Below are 24,889 nucleotides of genomic sequence, written 5' to 3' on the forward strand. Positions count from 1 at the left end.
AATACGCCATTCATGTTGCAAAGCAGTCCATCAGGTAATGTGCGCTTGTATGTATTTGACTGGCCGATGCAGCAACTTGCTGGATGACGTGACACTGCAGCAAAAGTTGTGCCACATTCAACTTTTTTGCCAAATGGCCCTGTGTTGTTCTACAAGAGACCCCTGCGTTGGCACCCACACTGCCCTGGCAGACTAACACCATTTCAATGAAGGGCTGAAGTCACTCTGTAGGCAGCCTTAAAGCTTCAGGGACCAAGTGACAAGTCAACGCAAGGATTGCTCCAGTGCGTGACGGTGAGAAATTAGACAAGATTTAAACTTAAAGCTCTTTTTTTCATTCTTAGCACGACCACTTTGGTCACTTTTCATGTGCGAAACCAAGTACAACATCACTACCGCCTTTGAGGGGAGACTGTCCAAAAGTGTGAGTTGTTATTACCATTTGTATGATCCACTGCACTGAAAGACATGCAGAAGGCACAGAGTTCTCGCACAGGGATCAGGGAGGCAGTGATACATCCAGGAGGAGGCTGTGATGACAGGCTTTCCGCTTCACCTTTAACAGCAGGTACAAACTCTTTTGTCTACAGCAGACGTGATCAGACGACACAGAACGTGACCCAATTCGTGTTGAACAGACTGAGCCCTTAATTGTAAATCCGAATTCCACATGAATCCTTATAAGACGAGGTGCCAAACTGACCTGCAACGTCCTCTATCTGACAGTCTAAAATTATTCTCACAAAAGATATCAAGCACAAAAAAAACATTTGAATTCACTGTTCCTGATTCACTGTCTGTCAGGTTTGCAAAGACTTTGTGGTTTAGCGCGAGTCTTTGGAAAGCCAAAACCCTGGCCTTCAGCACTCTCGCTGAGTAACAACATTTATTGTTCAACGCTCATGTTTGACAACTCAAAAGTATTAATTTCTGCTTCTGATTCCTCGTTACACTCAGGGTTCAAGGGACTTGTAATGATGGCAAGGTAAAGAGCAAGGCTGAAAATAGCAGCAAAGATATTAAACTGGAGGGGTTGGAATACAATGGGTGTCTAGAAACTAATAATCTGCACATTTAAATGGAAAAAAAAGTGTCCATTATATGAAATAGCGTGCATCTACCAAGAATATCCACCTTAACCCTGAAATATGTCAGTGCATTATGTACATTATTATTCTATTTACAACAGACGGACAAAGTATGACCCAAGTGCTGCACACACAGATAATTGCATCTATGAAAAAAAAACGTTTTGAGTTCATATTGAAGTCATGAGTCACCTTCCTTTCCAGATGCCACAAAATTGCCAAATTCCCCTGAAAATAAGGGGTTATTTTTAAACTCATAATTTGAGTTAGATTCTAGGCATTTTACTTTGGCAACAATATTGTGAGTAGATGATTGCGCATTGTGGCTCCCTAATAATACATTCCTCTGTTGGGTCTGTCATGAATATGCCAGAGATAGGAAATGTGTGTCAGAGCGTGTGTATATGTGTGTGAATGTGAGCGAGTGTGTGTCAGTATAAATACGTCCAGGCCCTCTAGCAAACAGTATCCTTCTCGATGAGATTTACTGATATAGAAGGAAGGGACACAGAGGATGAATACACTCTCAAGGGAAGAGAAAACCTCTGTCTCTTTTTCTCCCACTCTGTCTCTCTTCAATCTCTCCATCTCCATCGCTTCCTCCTCCTCTGCGTGATGACAAGAAGAGTTGGTCTCCTTATGACAATGAGAGCCAATTCTTTTCCCTATCATCCAGCTCCTTCAATCTGTTTGTGCGCGCCTCTGTGTTTGAGTGGTCTTGTGTGTCTGACTGTGCATACTGTCTTTCTACCCATCAAGTAGCATGGGAAACCAATTCTTTCTATGGAGGAAGAGGTTTTCATGTGAGATACAGAAACAATGACGAGAAAAAAAAGAATGCACCAAATACACATAATAATCCTGGGTTTCCTGAATGGGCAAATTATCTAAATGTATAAAAATAGTAAGAAAATCAGGTTCAGCAGAGGAGAAGGTAATAGATGTAAGCTCAAAAGGACATGAAAACAAACCACAGTTTACCTGACCTGAGTTTCAACTGTATACCAGTATATACTAAGACTATCTGTGTTTTCTTTTCACACTGGAAAAATGACAAGTTGAAGTACGCTTATAAATGCCAGCTGGCAAAAACCAATCTCTTTTTTGAACGTGGTGTTGGACATTATTGGCCCACCGAAATGGAAGAGACACTTGCAGCTAATAAAAGGTGAAGAAATTGTGGATGGTAGTAAGATGACTCTGCTGATGCCTCAGAAACAAAACAATAAATTAATAGAACCTTGGAAAACACGTTTACCAGGTATACTGGGAAAAGCTTTACATTGAAATCAGCAGCAGCTTTTTGCCGCTACAACCACTCCAAAGTTGTCAAAAAACAGCGCTTGGTCAGTGACTTCTGGCGCTAGATACAGACACAAAAAGCTGTCCTTTCATATCGGTATGGTACATGGTCGGCCCAGTAGCAGGGGAAACACAATAGGACAACAACGACGTTTAGGCAGCGAAACTCCAGGTAGGGCAGATGGGAGGCGAGGTGGATGGGTCAAAACCCTGTTCTTTTTTCCTAAACCCAACCACGTGTGTGTGTTGGCAAAATGTAACATGTTGAAAGAAAAAAAAAGTCGATACGCAGTGCTGTACTGACGTAGTGCATTTATTTTGAAAGAGACTGTACATTTCCTGTGGAAAACAGAATTGTATTTTGAAAACAGACAATGCATCTAACAAGCTGAAACTGACACAGCATCTCAGAACGTCAACATCCAGGGTACCTTGCACATCATATCTCGAAATGGAAAGTCCATGACCAAACACTGATATGTGACGAGGTCAGAGTGAGAATGTGTTCGCCACTGCAAATCTGTGTATAATTTCCTGTTAAAGCTGTAATTAGTAACGTTTATAAAAAAGACGTTAGCTGTGGCCGGTGCTTGGTTTTGGCTTGACACAAACTTTCTCCTTTTACAGCTAAACAGGACACTAAAACAAGTTTCTGAAAATATGTAAGGCAAAAAATAGGCAATGCAGTAACAGAGTCTTGATTCATATTTGATCAGCGCTGCCTGTTTCGACAATTTAGCCGCAGTTCACAAGCTGTGACTGACATGATTGCAGCTGGGTTTGAGACTCCTCTGACAGCTCTGATTGGTCGTTTTAGTTCAGCCATGGTGGATTTTTGCAAATGCTAGTAGAAACACTTTGAGACAGAGGAGGAACATGATTTTTTCAAAAATGATCCTTCTCATGTGCAACTGTCTGGAGTGACAATTTCAGCAAACTGCGGCTTTAATGCAAAATATTCAAATTAAATTCCTATCAACTGTAAAAATTGCGCACTGTGATATATAGGGAAGAAACTGTGCATGACGTTAGACACATTCATATCTGTACACCTGCCCATTTCACCCACAGTAGTGTACTTGTGGCCATAGAGCAGAGGCAGTTGTGGCAGAAGCAATTTTTTTTTTCAGATTCAGGAGCACCTTGACAATATTTTTCGAAAAAGCGGAGTGTTTCTCTTCTGCTTTCCCAAACAGGTGACCTTGCAGTCACACCGTAATACCCAGAACATACAAGATACACAAAAATCAATACGGGAAAAAGCTGAGAATTTCATGACCGTGTACAAAAGGAGGCAGGGAGTGAAGACTGCCTCCTGTCCACTTCTACCAGTCCACCCAGTACACTTCTCGGTGACCCTCTCTACTGCTCTCTTTGTGCTCTAACCTTACTGTCGCCATGACAAAAAGGACGTGTGTGTGTGTGTGCTTGTGTGTCTGTGACACAGTGGCAGAAGGAAAAAGGCTTACGCTGAACAGGTGTGATTTCCTGACATCATGGTGTTTGGCAGCCACACACACGCACACGCTCACTCTTCCCCTTCCTTCTTGCATTCATGAGCAATTGTTAAAAGTTCACATTTTCCATCTCTGAAATGTCCCTTGTCTGATTTAAAATCCTCTCTATGACTTATTTTCAGAGAATAAGCTCCCTCTGTGTGTGTCTGTGTTTGGATGTGCTCGTGTGATTGTGTGTGTGTGTGTGTGTGTGTGTGTGTGTCTTGCACGCACGTGTGACCATACGAGTGTGTGCCTCAGTGAGTCAGCGAGCCAGTGAATGAAACCAACAATGAGACACAAAGAAAGATGCAGTCACAGAGAGCAAGGAGAGGGAGCGCAGAGTATAGAAAGGACAGGGTGAGAGACTACCATTGTGTGTGTGTGTGTTTGTGTGTGTGCGCGCGTGTCTCAGTGATTTTACATCAGTAATTATTAATGCTCTGTATTGCATGAGTAATGGTGCATAGTGCTGACATTCTGCTACAGGTTAGCAGTGTAGTGCAAAACGCGCTCAAGCACACAGCAGGAGCCACACACACACTCTCTCTCTCTCTCTCTCTCTCTCTCTCTCTCTCTCTCTCTCTCTCTCTCTCTCACTAACACACACACACACTCTTTGAACAGTGCAGGGCTTTTTCCAGCATTTGACACATAAAGTACAATCTGCCACATGGCTATTGATTGCACACATTAAAAAAAAGGCAACCTCAACAAAAGTGGAGGCATTAAAAGTGAGCTGCTGAACACAGAGGTAACCTGTTTAAAACTAGGAAAATGTTTGTGCACGTCCTCTAATTTAGAACATCAGTAAAACTGTCGACTGCCGAGATATCCTGGTGTACAAATTTTAAGTAACACCGGCCAGCCAATCAGAAACAAGAATATTGCGTGGACATGCTTAAGAGTAGACAGCCCAGGGCTCAATTAACAAAAAAGTAGGTGTTATATATTTGGATTTTTTAAAGAACTGTTGTCAAGATATGTTCTAAGCAGGACATTTTACTGTTGAAAAATAATTGTCACTTCAGTAGTAAAATCCATGTTGTTTGCATTTCTGCACTGCAAATTCTTTTCCTTTTTTCCCACCCTGTGAGCCGAAACCAATATATCTGCATTAAGCTCATATTAGTTGAAACATCCAGCTATATAAAGGTAGCAGTAATAGCCAAAGAGATTATAAATAAAAAGATGCACTGTGTATATGCACATGCATGCAACAAACACACACATATACAAGGATAAAAATACAACCCATCAATATTTACAGTAACATTACTGACTGATGATGCAGCACAACCAAGTGGAATAGTATCTTTAAAAGTGGACCAGTCACAGCAAGGACCGCCTGCAGCTAAAGTTTATAAATGCTGACTCTCTGTTTGATTTGCATGAGCATATGTAAGGAATTCCCAGGCCGCCTGCCCACATCAGACACCCTGCTGTGAGTACAGAGCCGAGTCATGACCCCCCCCGTGACTACACTCAGCCTCTGAACCTTCAAGACCAAACTTAACCGTTTGCCTTCGAAGAGGCGTCTTTCTGATGCTCGACGTTTGAACAAAACCAACAATGACAACCTGAAGACGACCTGGATGATGCAATGGCAGAGTGATGCAATTACAGTGAAATGGAGTGACATGAAAATAGAAACGCCATACAGGGAATAATGAGACAATAACATAAACGGGGACTACTGGCGAGATAAAGGCAACGCAGTCAGTGACATGTGGTGCTTGTAACTAAAAACAATACAGTACAGTGAAACTGAGCAACAGAGGCTTTTAAAAGGTGGTGTTTTGTCTGTGGCTGGAGTCAGACATGGGGGTGGAAAATACTTACGTATTACAGGTGACAGCTTCAGTGTGGTTGCAGACAGCAGCACACACACCAACACACACAACCGCAGGTGACTAAAAGCCTATATGTGACTACTGTATATGCACACAGGGGCACAAGGAAGGCAAGTGAGCAGTGGAGACAACATACTGAATCTGGCAACACATGCAGGGAGAGAGACAGAGAGGAAGAAGGCAAGGTTGGTGTTTTGCTTTTTAAAACTGCCGTAGGTGGCCATTACAGCATTAGAGCCTGAGCTCTCCAATGCCCAATAAAAACTGTTAAACCACAGCCAAGTCGGAATGGACTTCTCCTTATGCATGTGTGTGAGGGAGATGCAGAAAGTGTGTGTGTGTGTGTGTGTGTGTGTGTGTGTGTGTAAGAGGAAGGCAGCTGAAATAGAGCAAGAACAGAAAGATACTACCGGCCATCCTTAGTGTCAAGGGAGCTACTAAATAAGAGCAATATGCACATTCAGACAAAAGCTACAGACAGTCCATGGGCAACAGGATTTTTAAAAAAAACTGCTTTTTATATCTCATTCCACGTGAAGAAGAGGAGAGGAAAGAAGGCGTCAGGAGGAGAGCAAGAGCGAGAGTGTGTTTGGCTGATTTAATCTTTTGGTTACTCAGCCGTTTTGTCGGGCACAGCTGTTTGGTCTCCTGTCGGTGTGCCGTGCGCCGCGGCCACGGCGACCACCGCGCTCCGGAGCGCACAACGCAGCGACTGTTAACTGCTCAGTGGGCCGTGAGTGACCGGAGCTGATTAAAACACACACACGCGTACAGGCGCGCGCCCAGACACAGAATACACTCAGGGGAATGTGATACTAATTCCAAAGGACTGTCATGTGCGTGGAGAACGGAGGCGTACAAGTGCGCACACCATATCTGTCAGCCCTCTTCATCTTATGCTGCTGCTGCTTCTTCTTCCTCTTCTTGGGTTTTTCTCCCGGGGATAAGTGGGTGGTGGTGTTGCCCGACCTGAATTCAGAATATCTCAGCCTTGTTTTAGTGTTTTTGAGCAAGACAGTGAGTCGCCATCTGCGCACACACGCTCTGGATAAAAGAAGCTGCTGATTTCAAATGAGCGTAAATTGTCTTCTGTTTCTAAGACACGCACCACAAGCCGTATCCACATAAAATACATTTAAAGAGTCATCTAATGAAGTCACTGCTTTTCATATTTAGGCAGACGTGTATGGCATCTTGACCTCTCTCTTCTTGCTTCCTATTTCTCTGTATGACGTGCAATTTTGTAGGCTAGACGAGGAAAGAATCTTGAAGCTCATGAGTAAATTTTAAGAGGAGTGAGGCGACTTCACTCAATTTAAAAATACCCCGAGAACCCCCTTCACAGCACCTCATCTTTAAACCGGATTCCAGGAGCGCAGGAGAGGTCATGCGCAACCTGTCACAATGGTTTTCACTCCCCAAAAGAAGTTTTAATCTTATTTTTGTAGGACAAACGCTGCCATTAGTCTTCTCCGAGAACTCAAACGGGCACCGGGGCCGGTCAGCCGCCGACTAAGCCGGGGTTCGGGTGTCTCAGATGGCACCGGTTAGTACGCATCTGTCACTTGACGCTTCGGCTCAGTCAATTACTTATTATTCCGCACACACGCACGGATACAGGAGGTGTCAAGGTGAATATGGGCAAATCGATCGTCATTTGGCTTTCCAAAAAAAAAAAAAAAAATGAAACTTGCTTCATTTAAATTTCCAGAGCTGTGCTGACATGTTGGCAGACATAACCTCCAGCCTGTGATCACCATATGGCAAACACAGTCTCTTAGAATGTGACGAAAGCGTCTTGACTTCGTGCAACTTGTTCCAGTTCATCTCTTTAAGTGATGACTGCTGTCATGCTGATTACTGTGAGGATGAAGAGCAGGTGAACTGAGTAGAGAGTTGTGGTTCCCTTCATCGACATACCTAACATCAGTCCTCTCCAAAGCGCGCACACATACGCACCATAAAAGGAGAAATATCGACAATTCTAACACACATGATGCAAGGATTGTGCACTCATCCATGGTGCCTTTGGGGACCACAAAAAGTTGGAGGAAAAAAGGAAAACAAGCAGAAAAACATACCGAGAGTGGGTGTGACATTCCCGATTTTCCAGCCCCCCACGAAACAACACTGGCAACAAGTTTTCGCCCGCATCTGCATCTCTTACCTTTCCACAGGGAAAGAAGAAGCACCGTCTTCCAGAGGCGACATCCCACCAGCGCGCCTCCCCTTCTCCACACCGTCTCCATCCCTCCTGTCGATTAAAAACCTCCGGGACTGTTCACAAAACGGACAAAAGGGGATCTCTTCTTTATTTTTATCTCTTTCCCCTCAGACAGATCACCACCGCATCAGTGCCATCAATAATCTCAATTTGACCAAACTGCGCTGTGCTTGACCTAAGACACCGCGCAGATGAGGTTTGGAGTAAACTATAAATCCTTCTTGAGTCTGTAATAAAAAAAAATGAAACCCCCGATGGGCAATTCCGGTGCAGGCTGGCTTCTTTTTTTTTTAATCCTCCCCCCTTTAAACAAAAAAAAAAAGTCTGCGGTGTGTCTCCTTCAAGACAGAGCCGTGGAATGAACCCGTTTTCCCCCGTGGTGAGCTTTCTCCACCGGTGCGCTCCTCTGCTTTATTTATCCAAACGGGACAGCTGAACGCTGAGGAATCCTCAATGTCTCTCCCTTTATCTCACTTTTCTTTCTTCCAAAGTTTAAACACACCGGCGGAGTGGACGGAGAACTCCCCCGACGAATTAAAAAGTCCACTTCCTCGGCGGTTTGGAAACAACAAAAGCCGAGAGAAACTCTGTCACTTAAGGCTCATGTATTAAATAAAATCCAAATTCCGCTCGCCCGGCAGCAGCTCCGTCCGCTCTCCTTCTTTTCCTTCCTCCCTCTGTTTATCCTCCGACTATCCTCCTCTTGCTGTGCGTGTGATGCATGTGTGTGCGCCTGGGTTCAACTTGAGAGGCTGTATACACTCGTCCGCGGGATGGAGGGAGGAGAGGAGAGGACAGAAGAGGAGGAGGTCTGACGCTTCCACCAGCCGGCAGAGGAGGAGGAGGAGGAGGAGGAAGAGGAGGAGGGCCAGCGGAGGCTGTGGGGCTGAAGAGGATGGGGGGGTGAGGGCGGGATTCAGCCATGTGAGTGACAGTGAAGCAGCCAATGGAGGGTGGAGGAATTTATTTGGGCTTTTTATCCATTTCTTTTATCATTTAAGATTATTTACGTGGTTAATTCTTCATTTTTATTATTATTCATTTATTTATTTCATATCAGAGAGGGGCAAAACCAACAATGTAGACCTACCAAAAACAATTTGGGATTTATTTTTTTTTTCCAAGATAAAAGAAAGTGAAAAACACACAAAAATAACTGCAAACATAGGAATTAAAAGCCAATAATTAAAAACAAAATATCTAGAATTTAGCCTGCGTGGAAACAGATTAAAGAGATGTTGCTGCACGCTGCAGCTTGTGCTGCTGAACAGACTAAAACTCATGTTTAATATAAGAAGATATCCCACGAGTGGAAAGCCGGTTTCTCTTTATGCTTTATATGTGTGTGTTGGTGTCAGCTGTGTGTGTGTGTGTGTGTGTGTGTGTGTGAGCGTTCACGTGTTGTTTATCCTTTCAAAGCCTCGCTCTGCATTATTCATACAAAGACACACGCTACACCTGTTCTCTCTGTAATCGATAGACGCCACCTTCGCACGAGCTCTTATGTAGACGCGCACACACATACACACACACACACATAACACACATCCGCTTCCAGTGGCGTGTGACAGTTTGTACAAGTGCAAAATGTGATACACCAGACACCTTGTAATAAAACTCATTCACTTTCTATTGATAGGACGGGTGTGTGTGTGTGTGTGTGTGCGAACAAGCCAGAAGAGAGAGAGAGAGAGAGAGAGAGAGAGAGAGAGAGAGAGAGAGAGAGAGAGAGAACATTAAGGTCTTCTTTGAGTCCGAGACGATATTTCATAAGGCAGCGTGCCTGGTTCCCTTTGTCAGCTAAATGTGTAAAAGCTAAAGAGATGACATTGTGACTTATTGAATTGCAAATCAGTCCGTCGGCGGAGGGATGGGAGGATTTCCGGAGACGGAGATACGTGAGCATCGCTGCCTGTCTGCCTGCTTGTCTGTCCGTCTGTCTGTCAGACTCCACGGGCCTGTGCAAGAGGCTAAGAAGGAGCGACAGCCCCCCCTAGTGGCACAGTCGAAGAAGAGACACCAAGCAGAAGACCTTCTATACATCCATCCTTCATCTGTCCTTAATGAGCAAAATATGTGATTGTCATTGGAGATGCTTTGGTGCATTTATCCATCTTCACCTTGCTCTCTTTTTCCACTTGTCCTGTCTCCTTGTTCTCACTTTCCCCAAATATTTCCAGCCTCCAAGACACAAGCCGACACCCTCTATAACACCCAGGCAACCGCCATCCCCCCATGTTATGGAGCACAACCCAAATTTTAAAATATCCCTCTAATTTCCCACAGTGTCTTCCCTCTCAGCCAGCCACAGCATTCCCTGTGACTTAAGCTTAAAGGATATTTTTTTAACCAAACTATTCCTCTTGGGGCCTGCAACCGAAGCAAGGCATTAGTTCAGCAAGCACGCGGTAAAATGTAATATTTGTACAAATACAGTGTCTGTATACCAATGAGGCCCCACTGGCTGTTTGGAGAAAATTTGACACAGAATAAAAAAGAATTGCAGATAATTCCCTGTATATCCAGGGACGAAAAACAAACACTTTCACAGTAAGAGTAAAACAATCTGCTGGTGAAAATATAGTGCCTCATCTAGATATTTGTTCTAAGCATTCTCAGCTTATGGCCACCAAAAAAGGGAAAGGCGCCAACACACAACTGTCTTTCTCGTGACAAAAATGAAATGGGCAAACTCCTATTTTTCTTTTCCTCTTTAAGGTTATTTCACTTGTCATTATTAGAGGAAGGCTGCAGGCAGCAAATATTCATTATATCACAAAAAGGAAGGCATTCATCACAAAGATTGCATTGTCAGTAACTCTTCAGATGCAACCTGTCATTGATGTTATGTGATAAATGAAGAAGAATATGCTCTCTAAAAGTGGCTTCTCAGTCATGTGGCTGCTCGCTGTGCTTATTCGCCGCCAGACTGACCACAGACACTGACCTGTTCTACTTTTGCACTTCAGTCAGGATGAGCCCCATGCAGCTGAAATCCTTAATTATAGAAGTCCCACTTTTTTACTTTTTCACTTTTTCCTGCACTTTGTATCCACTCCCATGAGGAGCTATTCAAAAAGTGTTGCTCTCATTTTCAGGTCTGTTTAAAAGCAGCTTGACAGCGTTTTAAAGGAAGAATATAAACAAGACATAGGAGATGAAAGTGAAGGATGTCTTTTTTATTTTGATAATTGGTGACTGGCTACTGCCACGCTGCACCTGAAGCAGACAGAAGCTTCTGCAGGTTGGCTTAAACGCCACAGATTTTACAATTTACCAACACAAAGAGAAGTGTGGATTGGAGAGATAGACAAATTTGTATTTTAGACAAGGAGCCGCTACAGTCGTGGTACCATCATTAGTTCGAGCGCGTAATATTTGTTGTATTCAGAGGTGTTGAAGAATTGAAGGAGAGTGTACAACTATCGAGGTGCTTGCAGGTAAACATCAAAGTAAGGCGGGGAAAGCAGCAGGCTCACTTTGATGCGATCTTTTCATTTTTGTTTCATGAATCAACGGCACATCTTGTCTTCCTCGGGCTGTGCTGTGATCATCATCACACTCAAGCAAAATATTTCATAATTTTGGTGTCCTTCAAAATCTGCACAGTTGCAAAAAGACCTGCGTATGGGCGGCATGGAAGGAAGTGGATCGGGGGTGAAAAGGAAAGCTTTTTACTCCTTACCTTTAAACATACAGAGCTCTATAAACGCACACTTCAGCTGCATCTCAACAAGTGTAAGAAGCCCTCTCCCTCCCGTCACTGTCAGTCTGCCGCTGTGCTCTGCCCACCCTGAGGTGATGGTGGTCATCACTGCACTCGTCTCAGCTTCTCTCCCTATGGCTTCTCAGTGGTGAGATGACCTTTGCACTGCGAGTCACTTCACATCTTCTGTCGCTGGCCGAGAACTCATCTTTTAGAAGGAAATACTTTATATCACTCCTGTCTGGCTGAAATACACACCACTCTGCCAGTGTGTGCAGCTGTATAGATTTGTCCTTAACACTTGTAGTAGAAAAACACTCCTTCCAAAATCATCTTATTCTGTGTCTTTTCCTAAACCTTCAATAAGAACCATGACACTGCCTTGTAGGTAATCCTTGTCTCACCAATTAAAAAGCAAGAGGCCAGGATTATCTGAAGTTTATAAGGGACAATTCAACTGAAAATCTAAAATACATATTCTTTATTTAGAGTTTGATTTCCGGTTTTGGTGTACGAGCTTAAACCAGTTTGATTTTATGCAAACCCGCTGAACCGGCATGTCATTATAACACCTTCTGGCAAATTAAAAAGTAATCTAAATCTGCATCCTGTGCCAACGGCGACATGGTACTAAATCCAACATGTATTGCATTAATAATACATAATATGACAGTGTGATCAGCATAATATTATGTTTACATACAGACCAATGGTGCCGCAAGTGTCTGACTGGCTGTGAGTTGAGGCCAGTGTCAGGACGCTTCACATTTCAGAAGATGGAACAAATTTCATGGATTTTGGGGTGATGAGAGGAGCTATGGCAAGAAAACTAAAACTTGCACCAATATGACAACATATCGGATGTTAAACTAACATAGGAAGTGTCCTAGATAACCGCAAGTGATGCAGCACTGCCCTAGTGAGCTGAATTTCTGTCAAATGCTGTGTTTCTATTCATTCCTGTCGCTCGAACAGCTGAATCATGAAGTCAAGATGAGGAATTATCTACTGCATACCTTCTTATTTCGCGACAAAAAAACCTACACGAGGTGGCAGCTGGCTGATGAAAGATCACCAGGGAGCTGAAAGTTCCTGGTGAGCTAAATGACCATCACTAATAAGCTAGGCTAGTTGCCGTTGGCTATGATGTGTCATGTCTGTTAAATATCCCAATATAAAACGTGTTTTCTGTTTAAAAAAGTAACATCACAATGTAGGACGATAGGAAGTACTCACATACTTTAAGTGGTTACGTCTTCAGTCTGATCTCGAGCAAACAGCTGATATTTGCATGGTTTGTTTACATGAAGTAGGCCTAACAGAAGTGCATATTTAATGGATGTGATGTTACGTGATGCGACACAATAGTAAGATGCTCATTTGATGTTGGGACACTGTATTATTATGTTCCACTTGGGAGCAGCAACACTTGGTAAATCTGTTGTACTGGTCTGGTCCAGTGTTTGACTTCATATCAAACTGGTTTTAAATTTTTTACAGCAGCCCAACCTTATTATTTATCAGTCTAGACTGTTGTGGTGTGAGTTGTCAAGTGTTGGACATAGAGGTGTCTGCCTTCTCTTGAATATAATGGAACTAGATGGCACTCAGTTTGTGGTGCTCAAAGCGCGAAACAAAACATATTTGAAAAACTCAACAGCAATGTCTCTTTCCAGAAATCATGACCCAGTTACTCAAGATAATCCACAGACCTTGTTGTGAGCAGTTTCATGTAGGAACTATTTTCTTTCTACCAAACTACACTCCCCAAACTGTATCACCGCACAGACAGAAGCATGCATCTACTCATGGACAAGAGGCTCGTGCTCATGACAGTGCAAGATATAAACATTTATGGCGCCCTCATCAGCTGACCTGCAATGTTGGATGCTTTATGGAAAGACAAATTACTGTTGAGTTTTTTTAAATGTACTGTGATGTGTTTTGGCACTTTGAGCACCACAGGCTGAGTACCATTTAGTTTCATTACATTCAAGAGAAGGCAGACATCTCTTTGGCTGATGTCTCCAACAGTCAGCAACTCACACCAAAACAATCTAGATGCATACACAGTACTACAGGTATGAGAAAACATGCATTTTGGATTTGGTGTTCAACTGTCCCTTTGACAATTATTCAACTGTCCCCAAAGGAAATTGTTGCCAAAATGTTCCTCTTTGTTAACCAAAGGGGTTAAATCCAGATTACTCTGTGGGGCCTTGAGCCAGAAATATCAAGACTCATTTCTCTAGCTCAACGGTGCAAACCTTTCCAAACCTAACTCAAAACCTTCTCCAAGAAAAGTTTTTAAAACAGGGGAGAACTTCTAGCGATGGACACGAGCCCAGTCAAGCTTAATCTTACTCACATCATAGTGACCTGCCAGAAGCAGGTCTGCACAGCATAGTGTGAAAGGTCCGGCCCAATGCGTATCACATTTTCAATTTCACAGTATTATTTAACAAAGGGCATGGCCAGATGAAGCTCCCCAGCTGTCAGTGTGGTGGAACTCTAACCTCCCTCTAATTGTTCAGCTACAACAATTTCATATATAAAATGTTATCTTAGCAGTCACAGATTTGAATGGCCTCACTGGTCGACAGCATTAATGGGATTTTTGGCTGATTTACAGGCTTTTTATTAACATTGCCTAATTAATCACAGCCTTTGTGGATGGGTTTGAGGTTCCAGCAATAAAGTATTTGTTTTTACTGGTAAGCAGTGGAAGAGATATGGTTTCTGTATATTTTGAAGTCATGTTGAAGGCAGAAGACGTCTGCACAGTCTATTTCAAGAGAGGTCAACTGAGCAAGTTCTTGTACAAACTGTCTCTAATCCTTCATCTGGTAATTACTGAAAACATCTGACCTTCAGTTCTTGGACAGAAATCACCAAAGCATATTAATGTAAATAACAGAGATGTATATGTGGTGCACATAGAAACTAAAGGAGTTCAGTCGAAGCCTAATTGGCCTAATTTTAGCATTCAACCTTTGTTGTGTGCAGCAGAGAGCTTCTTGTATTTTTAAGGAGGATGTTGCTGTGAAAAAAAGCAACAACACTAACACAAGGTGGTTCCTCAGTGTGTGAACAGGACCATGTCCCTTCAACTCACTGAAGACTGAAAAGAGGTAAAAATAAACTCCATATGAAGCTTTATTTTCAGCTGAAATGCCACCCTTAAAATCATTGCACTGGATCTTTAAGATGCCTGATGTTGCAGACTCCTGCTATGAGCTGCAGAGTGGACAGTTCCACGGTGCTGAAAATGTGTACTGATGGATTTTTTTTTTAATCAGCAGTTTCTCCTACATCATGTTAAACATATACACGTTTTTTATTGAAATAAAGCCAGAAAGGTAGAAACCTATAAAACCCACTTTATTAGGTACACCTGTTCAGTTGCTTGCTAATGCAAATAGCTAATCAGCCAATCAGGTGGCAGCAACTCAATGCATTTAGTCATGTAAACACGGTCAAGACGACCTGCTGAAGTTTAAACTGAGCATCAGAATGGGGAAAAAAGGTGATTTAAGTGACTGAACGTGGCATGTTTGTTGGTGCCGGACGGGCCGGTCTGAGTATTTCAGAAAGTGCTGATCAAATCATCTCAAACTGGTTTCTTGAACATGACAATGAGTTCACTGTACTCCAATGGCCTCCACAGTCACCAGATCTCAGTCCAATAGAGCACCTCGGGGACGTGGTGGAACAGGAGATTGTCATCATGGATGTGCAGCCGACAAATCTGCAGCAACTGTGTGATGCTATCATGTCAATACGGACCAAAAACTCTGAGGAATGTTTCCAGCACCTTGTTGAATCTGTGCCACCAAGAATACAAAAGGGGGTCCAGCCCGGTACTAGCAAGGTGTACCTAATAAAGAGGCTGGTGAGTGTATGTTGGCCAACAAGTAACGCAAAACTGTACAGAAATGCCAAATATAAGTTTTCCCACCATGTTGGGTAATTTTGGATAAAAGCATCCACCATTTAAGGTTCCCTTCCACTCAGAAATGTTTTTGTTTGTTTGTTTAATGTTTATGTTCCTTAAGACAGATGTGTACCTGGGCAAAGTTTGTCACCATAGAGGTGTTTTCACATTCCTCTACTGTGTGTCTGTGTGTCTGTGCACTTGCCAAAAAATCTAAGATTTGGAAGTACGCCTGATTAAGATAGATCAGGTACATCACACAGTTGAAAGTCAATCACTGCCCAATACACATATCAAAACACAAAACACGACAGATCGACGACAGACTTTAACACAACACTGACAATGAAACCTGAAACCTTCAGTGCAGAGCAGACTTGTCACAGAGATCTGAGTTAGCATTAGCATAGTAAAAGTTCTGACAGCAAACCTGGTCAAGTGTGCAGTTTCTTTTATCCTATCGCTGTCTGACAAAATCCCCATCAGAGCATGTATTATGGTATGTTTTACAGCCATTACTACATCGTCAACCACTGCCAATTAGCCTACAAGCTAATAAACGCCATAAAGATGCTAACTGCATTTTTGATACACCCGCTAGCACAACAGACTCCTCATCTGAGTCTTTCACCGGTCAACACTAGGGCAAGCAGCGCAGGACAAAGCAAAAAGTGAAGCCTACCACAAGCAGCAGTTAGGAAGGGGAAAACCTTGTTAAACAAAATATTAGTATACTATAAGAACATACTTTATAACATGCGTGGAGGGACTTAAACAACTCTGTCTGCTGAGCCTAAACCTTGACAGCAGTGTACTGTAAGTGTATCGGGGGCGTAAATATAGTGCAGTGCAGGCAGTGCTGTGGCACTGGGGCCCGTGGGGGTGTAGAGAGTGTGGGCCCTCCAACAATGCTTTGAGTGGAGAATGGGCCCTTATTTATGAGTGACAGCCACCTTGAGAATATGCTTGTTCAAAGAAGAACTCTTATTAAATTAAAACAGTGTCATTTGCTGGAAAAGGCAAACCCATCTCTGTCATGTTTAATTTTTCTTTTTTGTAAAATAGAAAGTAGCATCTATGACAAAATTATATGCTTATTCTGTAACTATAAATCAACTAATCGTCAACTTTAATTAATAATTTCTTATTTTCTTTGATATGTTTTGTGATATACAGACATGCAATGATGATTGCTGGGTAAAATGTATTATCCAGAGTCAAGTCTCTGATCATGTGACGGAGACGATATGTGCATGACAGCGTGCACTGAGCCCCATCATAACTACCTTATGCCACTGAAGTGTGTCATATGATCACATAAAGAGGTGCACTAAATGGTAAGATTGCCTTTCAGCACTTACGTAAATCTTTATACGGCAGACTACGACCAACTAAACATCATGAAGTTTATGTGTAGCAAAAATTCAAACTCCACTTCCCTCAGAGAAGCAAATGTGGAGCTTTAACATTATCTCTGACTGGAGGTCGTGGTTTGCAGTACTCAGCTATTTATGCACCACTCCACCTGAGTGCACGTATGGTACATTCACTTTGAAGTACTCAGAGGGGCAAGGTGAAGTGGTGCGACTGAGAGAAGACACTCATAATGTGATCTTTAGATACTGATCCTGGGTCAAAACGGTGTTCGTGTGTGAGCGCATGAGACAAAGAGGTTTGTTTGCTGCGGTAGAGACGGCTTTCATCCTTATGTTTAAGCGCTGAGAGAGAAAGACAACGAGAGCGAGGAGAGCTGTACAGATAGCGCCCCGCTCTCTCGCTCAGGTCAAATGGCTCTTGTAGAAATTCTGTCGACAGCTTGTTCAGACGTTACACTCCACTCAGAGGCTGGAGGAAGATGACCGCCACTGACAAACTTCCCTATTTACGCCTAATTCCCTCACGCTCTCTCTATTTCTCTCCAGTTGGGAAACCGTAGCCATCTCTTTGCTCAGTGGAGCAAACTGAATACATTAGAATCCAATTAAGGCTGGTGACGAGAGCTGCTCAGGGTGTGTGTGAAGCCGTGTGTGTTTATAATCTCATGTGTGTGTCCATGTGTCCTGATCATATATGATATTCTTATACCCAGCCAATGTATGAGTAGGGTGTCTGTGTGGGGTTTTTTGGGGGGGGACAGCTTGTGCTTCTATGTAGACCATATCGCACATGTGCATCTTTATGTATGTGTGTGTGTGTGTGTGTGTGTGTTTGTGTGTCCAAGAGTGTTGCTATTACATGAGTTGTCAAAGTGCATTGAGTCAGTGACATAGGATGCCTCTCTGTTTCACTCCAACTGGTTTCTGCTGCCATATTAACACACAGCAAGACCACTGTCAGGCACGGTAAATCAGACGAGTAATGTGTGTGTGTGTGTGTGTGTGTGTGTGTGTGTGTGTGTGTGTGTGTGTGTGTGTAAGGGAATCAATAACTCTGTGTTGCATTACGTCTTGCCCTTGTTCAATTTAAAACTGGGGAAAGACACAGCTATGCACACGCACACACACACACACACACACACACACACACGGACACATGAAACACAAGGAGAAAGAAATGGACCACTACTGAAGATATCACAGATGGATACACACAGCTGGAGAGCTAACACTTCACGAAACACACACACTTTGCTACATATGAGCACAAATATTCATGCACTCTCCATAAACACATGCACATACTGCACACACACATACAGACCATGTGTAGCCTCACTGTCACTTCAGACTGCAAAAAGCACCAACCAATGACTGTACTGAAAGACGCGTCTCCACTTCCTGGACTACTCAGTTGCCATCTTGCGCCGAGCCAGAGTCTGTGCAGTGGCGATCTCTGTTGTATCGAGTTCCCGCCATAGACTGGTTAATAAAAATGGACGACATGAGAGTTCCCCAAATGTGAAGCCAATACATCTCAGTTGCCCCCTGGTGGCTGGCTGCGGTATAGGTCATAAGCCCACCCCTTCCATGTAAGCAGGTGGACATAGACCAAATTAAAAACTTATAGTATGTGTCAAAGAAACTTTTTCCTGAAGATGGTTTCTGTCATCTTAGCTAGTTCTAGCACGCTGCTGTATGTTCAAGTGTTCATTGTTCCTTTAAGTTTGGTTTTAATTGGTTATTTGATGAGAGAAAAAGAGGGTCTGACGTCATGATTGACAGCTGTGTGTGCCAGCACTCGCAATCAATGGCACAGCTCACAATTGTTCTAATGACAGGAACTCAATACCACAAAGATCACTGCTGTCCAGACTCTGGCTTCAAATGATGTCACTGATGCAAGATGGCAGCAGCTGTATTCAAAATATTTTGGCTTAATTTTTTTTACAGTGGGAGGAAGTGGAGAGGTGTTAGGTTAGGTTCTTTAATGTCCCCATGGGTATAATTGTTTTCACACATCATCAGTCAGGTTGGTTTCAGGGCAGCATACACAACGTATAACAGATAACAGACCCTCTTCCCACATATTCCCCAGATAACAAATAACAAATAACCCTCTCCCACACATACCACAGAAAACCATATAAACATAAACATGACACAGACAATGTACAGGGGTGTTGTCCATCTTTGTATACAGTCATCGGTTCCCGCCATCCAACCAACTGCAGCAGCACCATTGATCACAAGCACACACAGCTGTCAATCATGCCCTCAAAACCCAAATCAATAGCATCAAATAACTAATTTAAACCAAACTTAAAAGAAAATGAACCCCTGAACATACAGCAGCGTGCTAAGAACTACCTAAAATGACAGAAAACATCTTTGAGAAAAATTTATTTCACTTATACTTTGATTATTTTAGTTTGACCCATGTCCTGTCTGCTAACAGAGGGGACAGGGTTTATGACCTATACTGCAGCCAGCAACCAGGGGGCTAGAAATGTTTTGGCTTCCCTTTGAGGGGCTGTAATGTCATGCATCTTTATTATAGTGTGTGGCACAAATATGCCCACATACATACACACACCCAGCTATGTTGCTTCACTTTGTCTCTCTGTTTCTTTGTTCCACTTTTTCCTTTTTCATCTACTCTTCTCTCTCCTTTTAAACTCTCTTCCTTTTATCCAGTCTCCCCTTCACCTCCCTTCTCCTCTCCATCCTCTCATCTTTCTCTTGGCCAGTAATAGTCTCCTAACTTGCCTCTTTACTGGGCTTTATGGGGAGGTCTGGATATAGGAAGGAATTTAACACAGTGGGCTTTAAAACTGCACACTCTCCCTTTGTAGTACATTCATCTTCAAAACAATCAATTTCTCATGAAAATGTAAGAGTTTTAACGGATTCAACACAGGTCTCATTATGTAGACAAAGTACTCAAAGATGACTGCAGGACATTATATTCACAAATGCAAATTTATATTTGTAAGTTGTCTTTGTAAATTGTTTGCTGTAATTGTGTTGTGTCTGTAGAATGGAGGGCTTTGCCACAAGTCTGGATGGAGGCTGAATCTCCTTTTTGCATTTTAATAAAGTGAGAAAGTGTGTGTGTTTGTCAAGAGTTCTCTGCTTTCCCTTTATAGACTTAAACAACTTAACATGAATGTCCGGTAAAATAGCCGTCTAGATGGCTACTGAGCAATTACAGTACATTGAAAAAATTAGTGGAGCTCAGCAGTTATTGTTAAGAGGGGAAAGGCAATTTCTTATTCAGCTTGGCCAAAAAACTGCCGCTTCTAGGTTTACTTCTTTCCTCTTCATGTGTGCAGTGCTGCTGCCAGTTCTAGTCTTTTATCTATAAGTAAAAGGAAATACTGTAAAAATGGTTCAACAGAGCTGCAGTGTACATCTGAGCGTCTTGCTCACTGTGCACTGAAAACTCAAATTATACGAACAGATCCACATTCAAGGTTTAAAAACCTCGACTTATCTTGTCTAACTTTTCTCTGATTGAATTCAAATCTGAAAGATAAATAACTTGAATGGCTCCAGAGGTCACCTGACCCTCCTCTGCCCAAGCACATGTACCCCATAGCCATTTGAGTAGAAGGTTATATTTAAGTGTTGCAGCCATTATGACAGCGCGGCCCTCTAGCCTCTCCTGTACAGCTTCTGTCACTGTGAACACACACCAGCAGCGGCCTGAGATCAATTACAGAGAAACCTCGAGCCCCTCCCCACTTCTCTTCTCCCACTACAGATGCAATTTACTCGCCCGCCGTAAATCAATGGAGACAAGTGGGGCTAATTTAGACCATTTGATGTCAATTTGGCCTTGACCCCTCCCCATCACACACACAAGCTCACGCACACTCCCATTCCACTTAATGACTAGCTGCACTGGAGTTTATTACGCAGAACTGAGAACCACCGCTCAGTCTCAATGGCACACACGCAGATACACACACACGCTCACACTCATGAGCATACATGCGCAAAAGCTTTCAGTCTCATGCACACACACACAGACACACACACAGACATACACACCATGTTGCAAGCCATAACTCGCAGCCCCACTGCCTGAGATTTCCATATTGGTTCTGTCAGAGACGATTTTGTTTACAGGGCCCTTTGGATGAAATAACAGCACTGGGTGCTATCAATTACTGTGAGAGAGTGGGGAGGGAGGGAGGAGGAGGATGGGGAGGAAATGGAGTGAGGGTGTAAAGGATCAAAAAATGAGAGAGGATGGAAAAGGAGGAGAGAGATCGAGATGTGGGGCAGAGAGGAGGTGGAGGGACGAAAGGAGGCAGGGCCAGAGCGAGAGATGGATTTATTTTCTGTACATAAGTGGCCAAAACTGAGTCCAAGTTATCTCCACCCTGACCAAGGTCTGTGCACCAAGGTCTGCAAACTATTCGGCAACACATCAAAATTGCCAAAACAGTCATCCACACTCACACACACACACATACATACAGTAGCTGTGCACTCGGAGCTGGGGGTGTTGCCAAATCTGAGTGAGACAGACGGCAAGGCTCAAATAATGTGCTTTAGAAAATTATTTGTTCTTTAACAGGTTGCTCAGCATTTGTATGCAGATGCGTATTTGTTAAAGCTTCAGTCAACCTATTATCACTTTTGTCTTTATTTTTTTAAAGGCACAATCCATTATTAAAATTTAAACAAGTGGCACTTCCCACTAAAAAACAGAAGTATAAACAAGAGACTGAATATTTCTGTCAAAGTTGATTGTCAGGTCTGTTAATACAAGCCTTAGACAACAACTTAATGTGAGCAATCCATGTTTGCTGATGGTCAAAATGATGCATTTACCTTAAGGTCTTTGTTAACAGTCATATGTATTTTTTTTTTTTTTGCTTTACATGCAGTATTAGATAGAAACTTTTGTCCAAGGTAAGTTACAATAAGTGCATTTGCAAACTCTGTAGGAGCAAAACATACTATGAAAACGGTGCCTTCCTTCCCCTGCCGAGTGCTACAGTACAAAGGTGGGGGTTTCAGTCTCAGAAGACTGGCAGAAGATGGACACTGACTCTGCTGTCCTGACTTCAGTGGGGAGTTAATTCCACCGCTGTTGGGCCACGGCTGCTGTTGGACCTTTGAAAGCGATGACCTCTGGCTTCTCAGAGTGATGGGGCAACCAATCATCCAGAGGAGAGAGGAGTGCAGTGGTCATGCTGGGGTGTAGAATTATTTTGAACTGATTTTTGCATGGTTTAGCCTTACAATGTGCAGTTGATAGACTTCATTTCTCACATATGCCAATTAACAGACTCATAAAGGGTTATTAATAATCCGTGGCAAAGTTAACAATGTGAGTTTGCAAGTGTGTCAGCACACGTAGAGCTGTACGCAGCTCAGTACAACCACAGAGGTCTTTTAAAGGCCACTTACTCATGCTGATTAGACCTCTGCTCAGGTTACAGATAGGCATAGCCATGTGCTGGGAATTCAAAGTGTCCTCCAAATGAAACAACAAAATGTGTCATTTGTGACTGCAAAAAACAAACAATATCCTGTGTTACATTCAAACTCTTTGTTGACAAGAATCAAAGTCACATCTGACCCTTCGCTGAGCACCGCCCCTTTGTTGTTAGCCACCTAACGTCCGTCAAATTGTCGGAGTGAACATGGAGCCCACACTGCCCATAACTGTGCTCCCTGAAGAAATATGTAATTTTTGGAAAAACTAAAAAGCAATTTCAGAGAGGAACAGACAGAGGGACCTATAATATGCATCTGAAGGATACATCCAGAATGTCAAAGTGACTCAGCAGCAGTTGCCAGTGTAAAAGTGAAGCACCACATCACCTGACAATGGAGACAGATGACGATGAAATTAAGGAGGAACGCTCTTCCTCTAAATCAGGGTCAGTCTTTGTTCACTGTTTCAGTCAGATGGTGCGTGAGTATCTTGTTACAAATAAATACTGGTTCATCAAATGTACAAAATACTGCTATTAGATTTGTAATTTTAAAATACAACGAGAATTACCCCCCATGTTTGCATGCCTCTGCGCAGTCAGTTTATTCTTCAGTCAAAGTGGACGTCTGTGTCAAATTTGAAGAAATTCCCTTCTTGAGCGATTGCATTCACAAGAATAAGATGGATGCAAGGTCACACTGACCCTGACCTTTGACCACCAAAATGTAACTGATTCATGATTGGGTCCAAGAGAACGTTTGTGCCATATTTGACAGAATTCCCTCAAGGTAATTTTGAGAAATCGCATTCACAAGAAGAAGACAAATGAGGTCACTTTGAGCTTGATCTTTGACCCTCAACCACCAAATTCTGATTCTTGACTCTAAGTGGGTGTTTGTGCTAAATTTTAAGAAATTCCTGCAAGTTGTTTTCATAGATATCACATTCATACGAATGAGACAGATGAGGTCACGTTGATCTTGACCTTTGACCACTGACCACTAAAACCTCAGCATCAGTTCATGCATGAGTCCAAGTGGACGTTTGGGCCAAATGTGAAGAAATTTGCTTGAGGCATTCTTGAGATATTGTGTTCACAATAATGGGACGTACAGATGGACCTGAAAACACAATGCCTCCAGCCATGGCTATAGCTGGCACTAATGCTAATTGCTAACTGCTAATTTCCCACTTCATAGAATTTAAGTGTCCAGTCAAGCTGGGAGGCTGTGAATTCAGACGTGCATACTGGGTGCTTTCTGTCAGTTTAAGTGACCATTGACTGAGCGAGCAGCCAATTGAAATGGCCATGGTGATGCACAAGTTCTTTAAGACGACAAAAAGACTGAACATTTAGCAGATGCCTTTTTCAAGAGCAATAAACATGAGTGCAGTGGGGTAAGTACATTTCTAAGATCTCCAACTTTACAAGCAACCAACTAAATGAGTAGAGAAGATATAAAACAGTGCCATTACAGCAGAGTTTGATACAGTATAAAACAGTAGTTTCAACCTCTCCGGGTAATGAGTATCATTAGCATCGGTACAAGCTGCAGCTACAAGAGGGCTTTCACTCTTGACTATAAACCTGTGTTGTTTTGGAGGGTTGGGGTTTGGGGCTGGAGCCTATCCCAGCTGACGTTGGGCGAGAGGCGGGGTACATCCTGGACAGGTCCCTCGACTATCTCAGGGCTGCCACAAAGACAGAGAGAAGATTTTGTTCCCTATTCATGTCAATAAAGAATAAGATGAGACGTATTCTATTCCAGATGGAATATGACCCTCGACACAAAATAAGTTTCATCTGGCAAAACCTGGCCTAAGCCCACCTTTGTGTGTGAAGTGGTAAAAACATAACACAAGAGTGAGGCAGATCACAATCAATCTTAGTCTGTAGGCTCCCAAGCAGTGCTGTGAGAAAATGTAATGGGTAAAAAAAACAAAACTTGCACTTGTTCAGCAAGAGTGTGTACAGCATTTTAAATGTCTGATGAGGTTTTGCGCTGGAGCGACCCACCACACCACTTGACTGGACCCCAAAGCCTTGCCCTTTTACATGGAGGTCTCAAACCACCAGGCCGCCCCTCTGGCTTGAATGCCAGCACAGTTCACATGCACCGTGCTTTCTCTCTGCATTTTTTTGTTGTCAGATTTTGACACCAGATTCTGATGGCACAGCAGTGCACCACCATGAGAAGCTTTTCACCACTTCAATGAACAATCCCTCCAGATTCATGATAGCGTTTTACAGACATTTCTGCGCTTAAAGTCTTAGAAAATGCTCATGGGCCCTGCTGTCAGCAAACGTTGATGTTCACCATGAACCTTGTGGGTGTTTGATTCCAATCTGTGTCTGTCTGTCGTTATGCTACCATTGTGCCATTGTTGAGAAATTCAGCACAGATCGTCGATAAGGTTCCTGATGACTACTCAAGCATTCTCCATCCCACCC

The 24,889-nt window shown here is 42.9% G+C and overlaps 1 protein-coding gene across 1 annotated transcript in view; it reads right to left on the reverse strand.

Annotated features, from left to right (window-relative positions):
- The window catches only part of LOC117252601 (transmembrane protein 132D), a 416,006-nt gene extending 407,237 nt beyond the window's left edge, over positions 1 to 8,769 (reverse strand). Inside the window, exon 1 of the mRNA XM_078170586.1 lies at positions 7,907 to 8,769. Within this exon, the coding sequence (XP_078026712.1) occupies positions 7,907 to 7,988 (82 nt within the window). The 5' untranslated portion in view covers positions 7,989 to 8,769. The remainder of the gene's footprint in view (positions 1 to 7,906) is intronic.
- Positions 8,770 to 24,889: the final 16,120 nt, after the last annotated feature.

The sequence above is a fragment of the Epinephelus lanceolatus genome, chromosome 9 (genome assembly GCF_041903045.1).
Source record: "Epinephelus lanceolatus isolate andai-2023 chromosome 9, ASM4190304v1, whole genome shotgun sequence".
Classification (NCBI taxonomy): Eukaryota; Metazoa; Chordata; class Actinopteri; order Perciformes; family Serranidae; genus Epinephelus; species Epinephelus lanceolatus.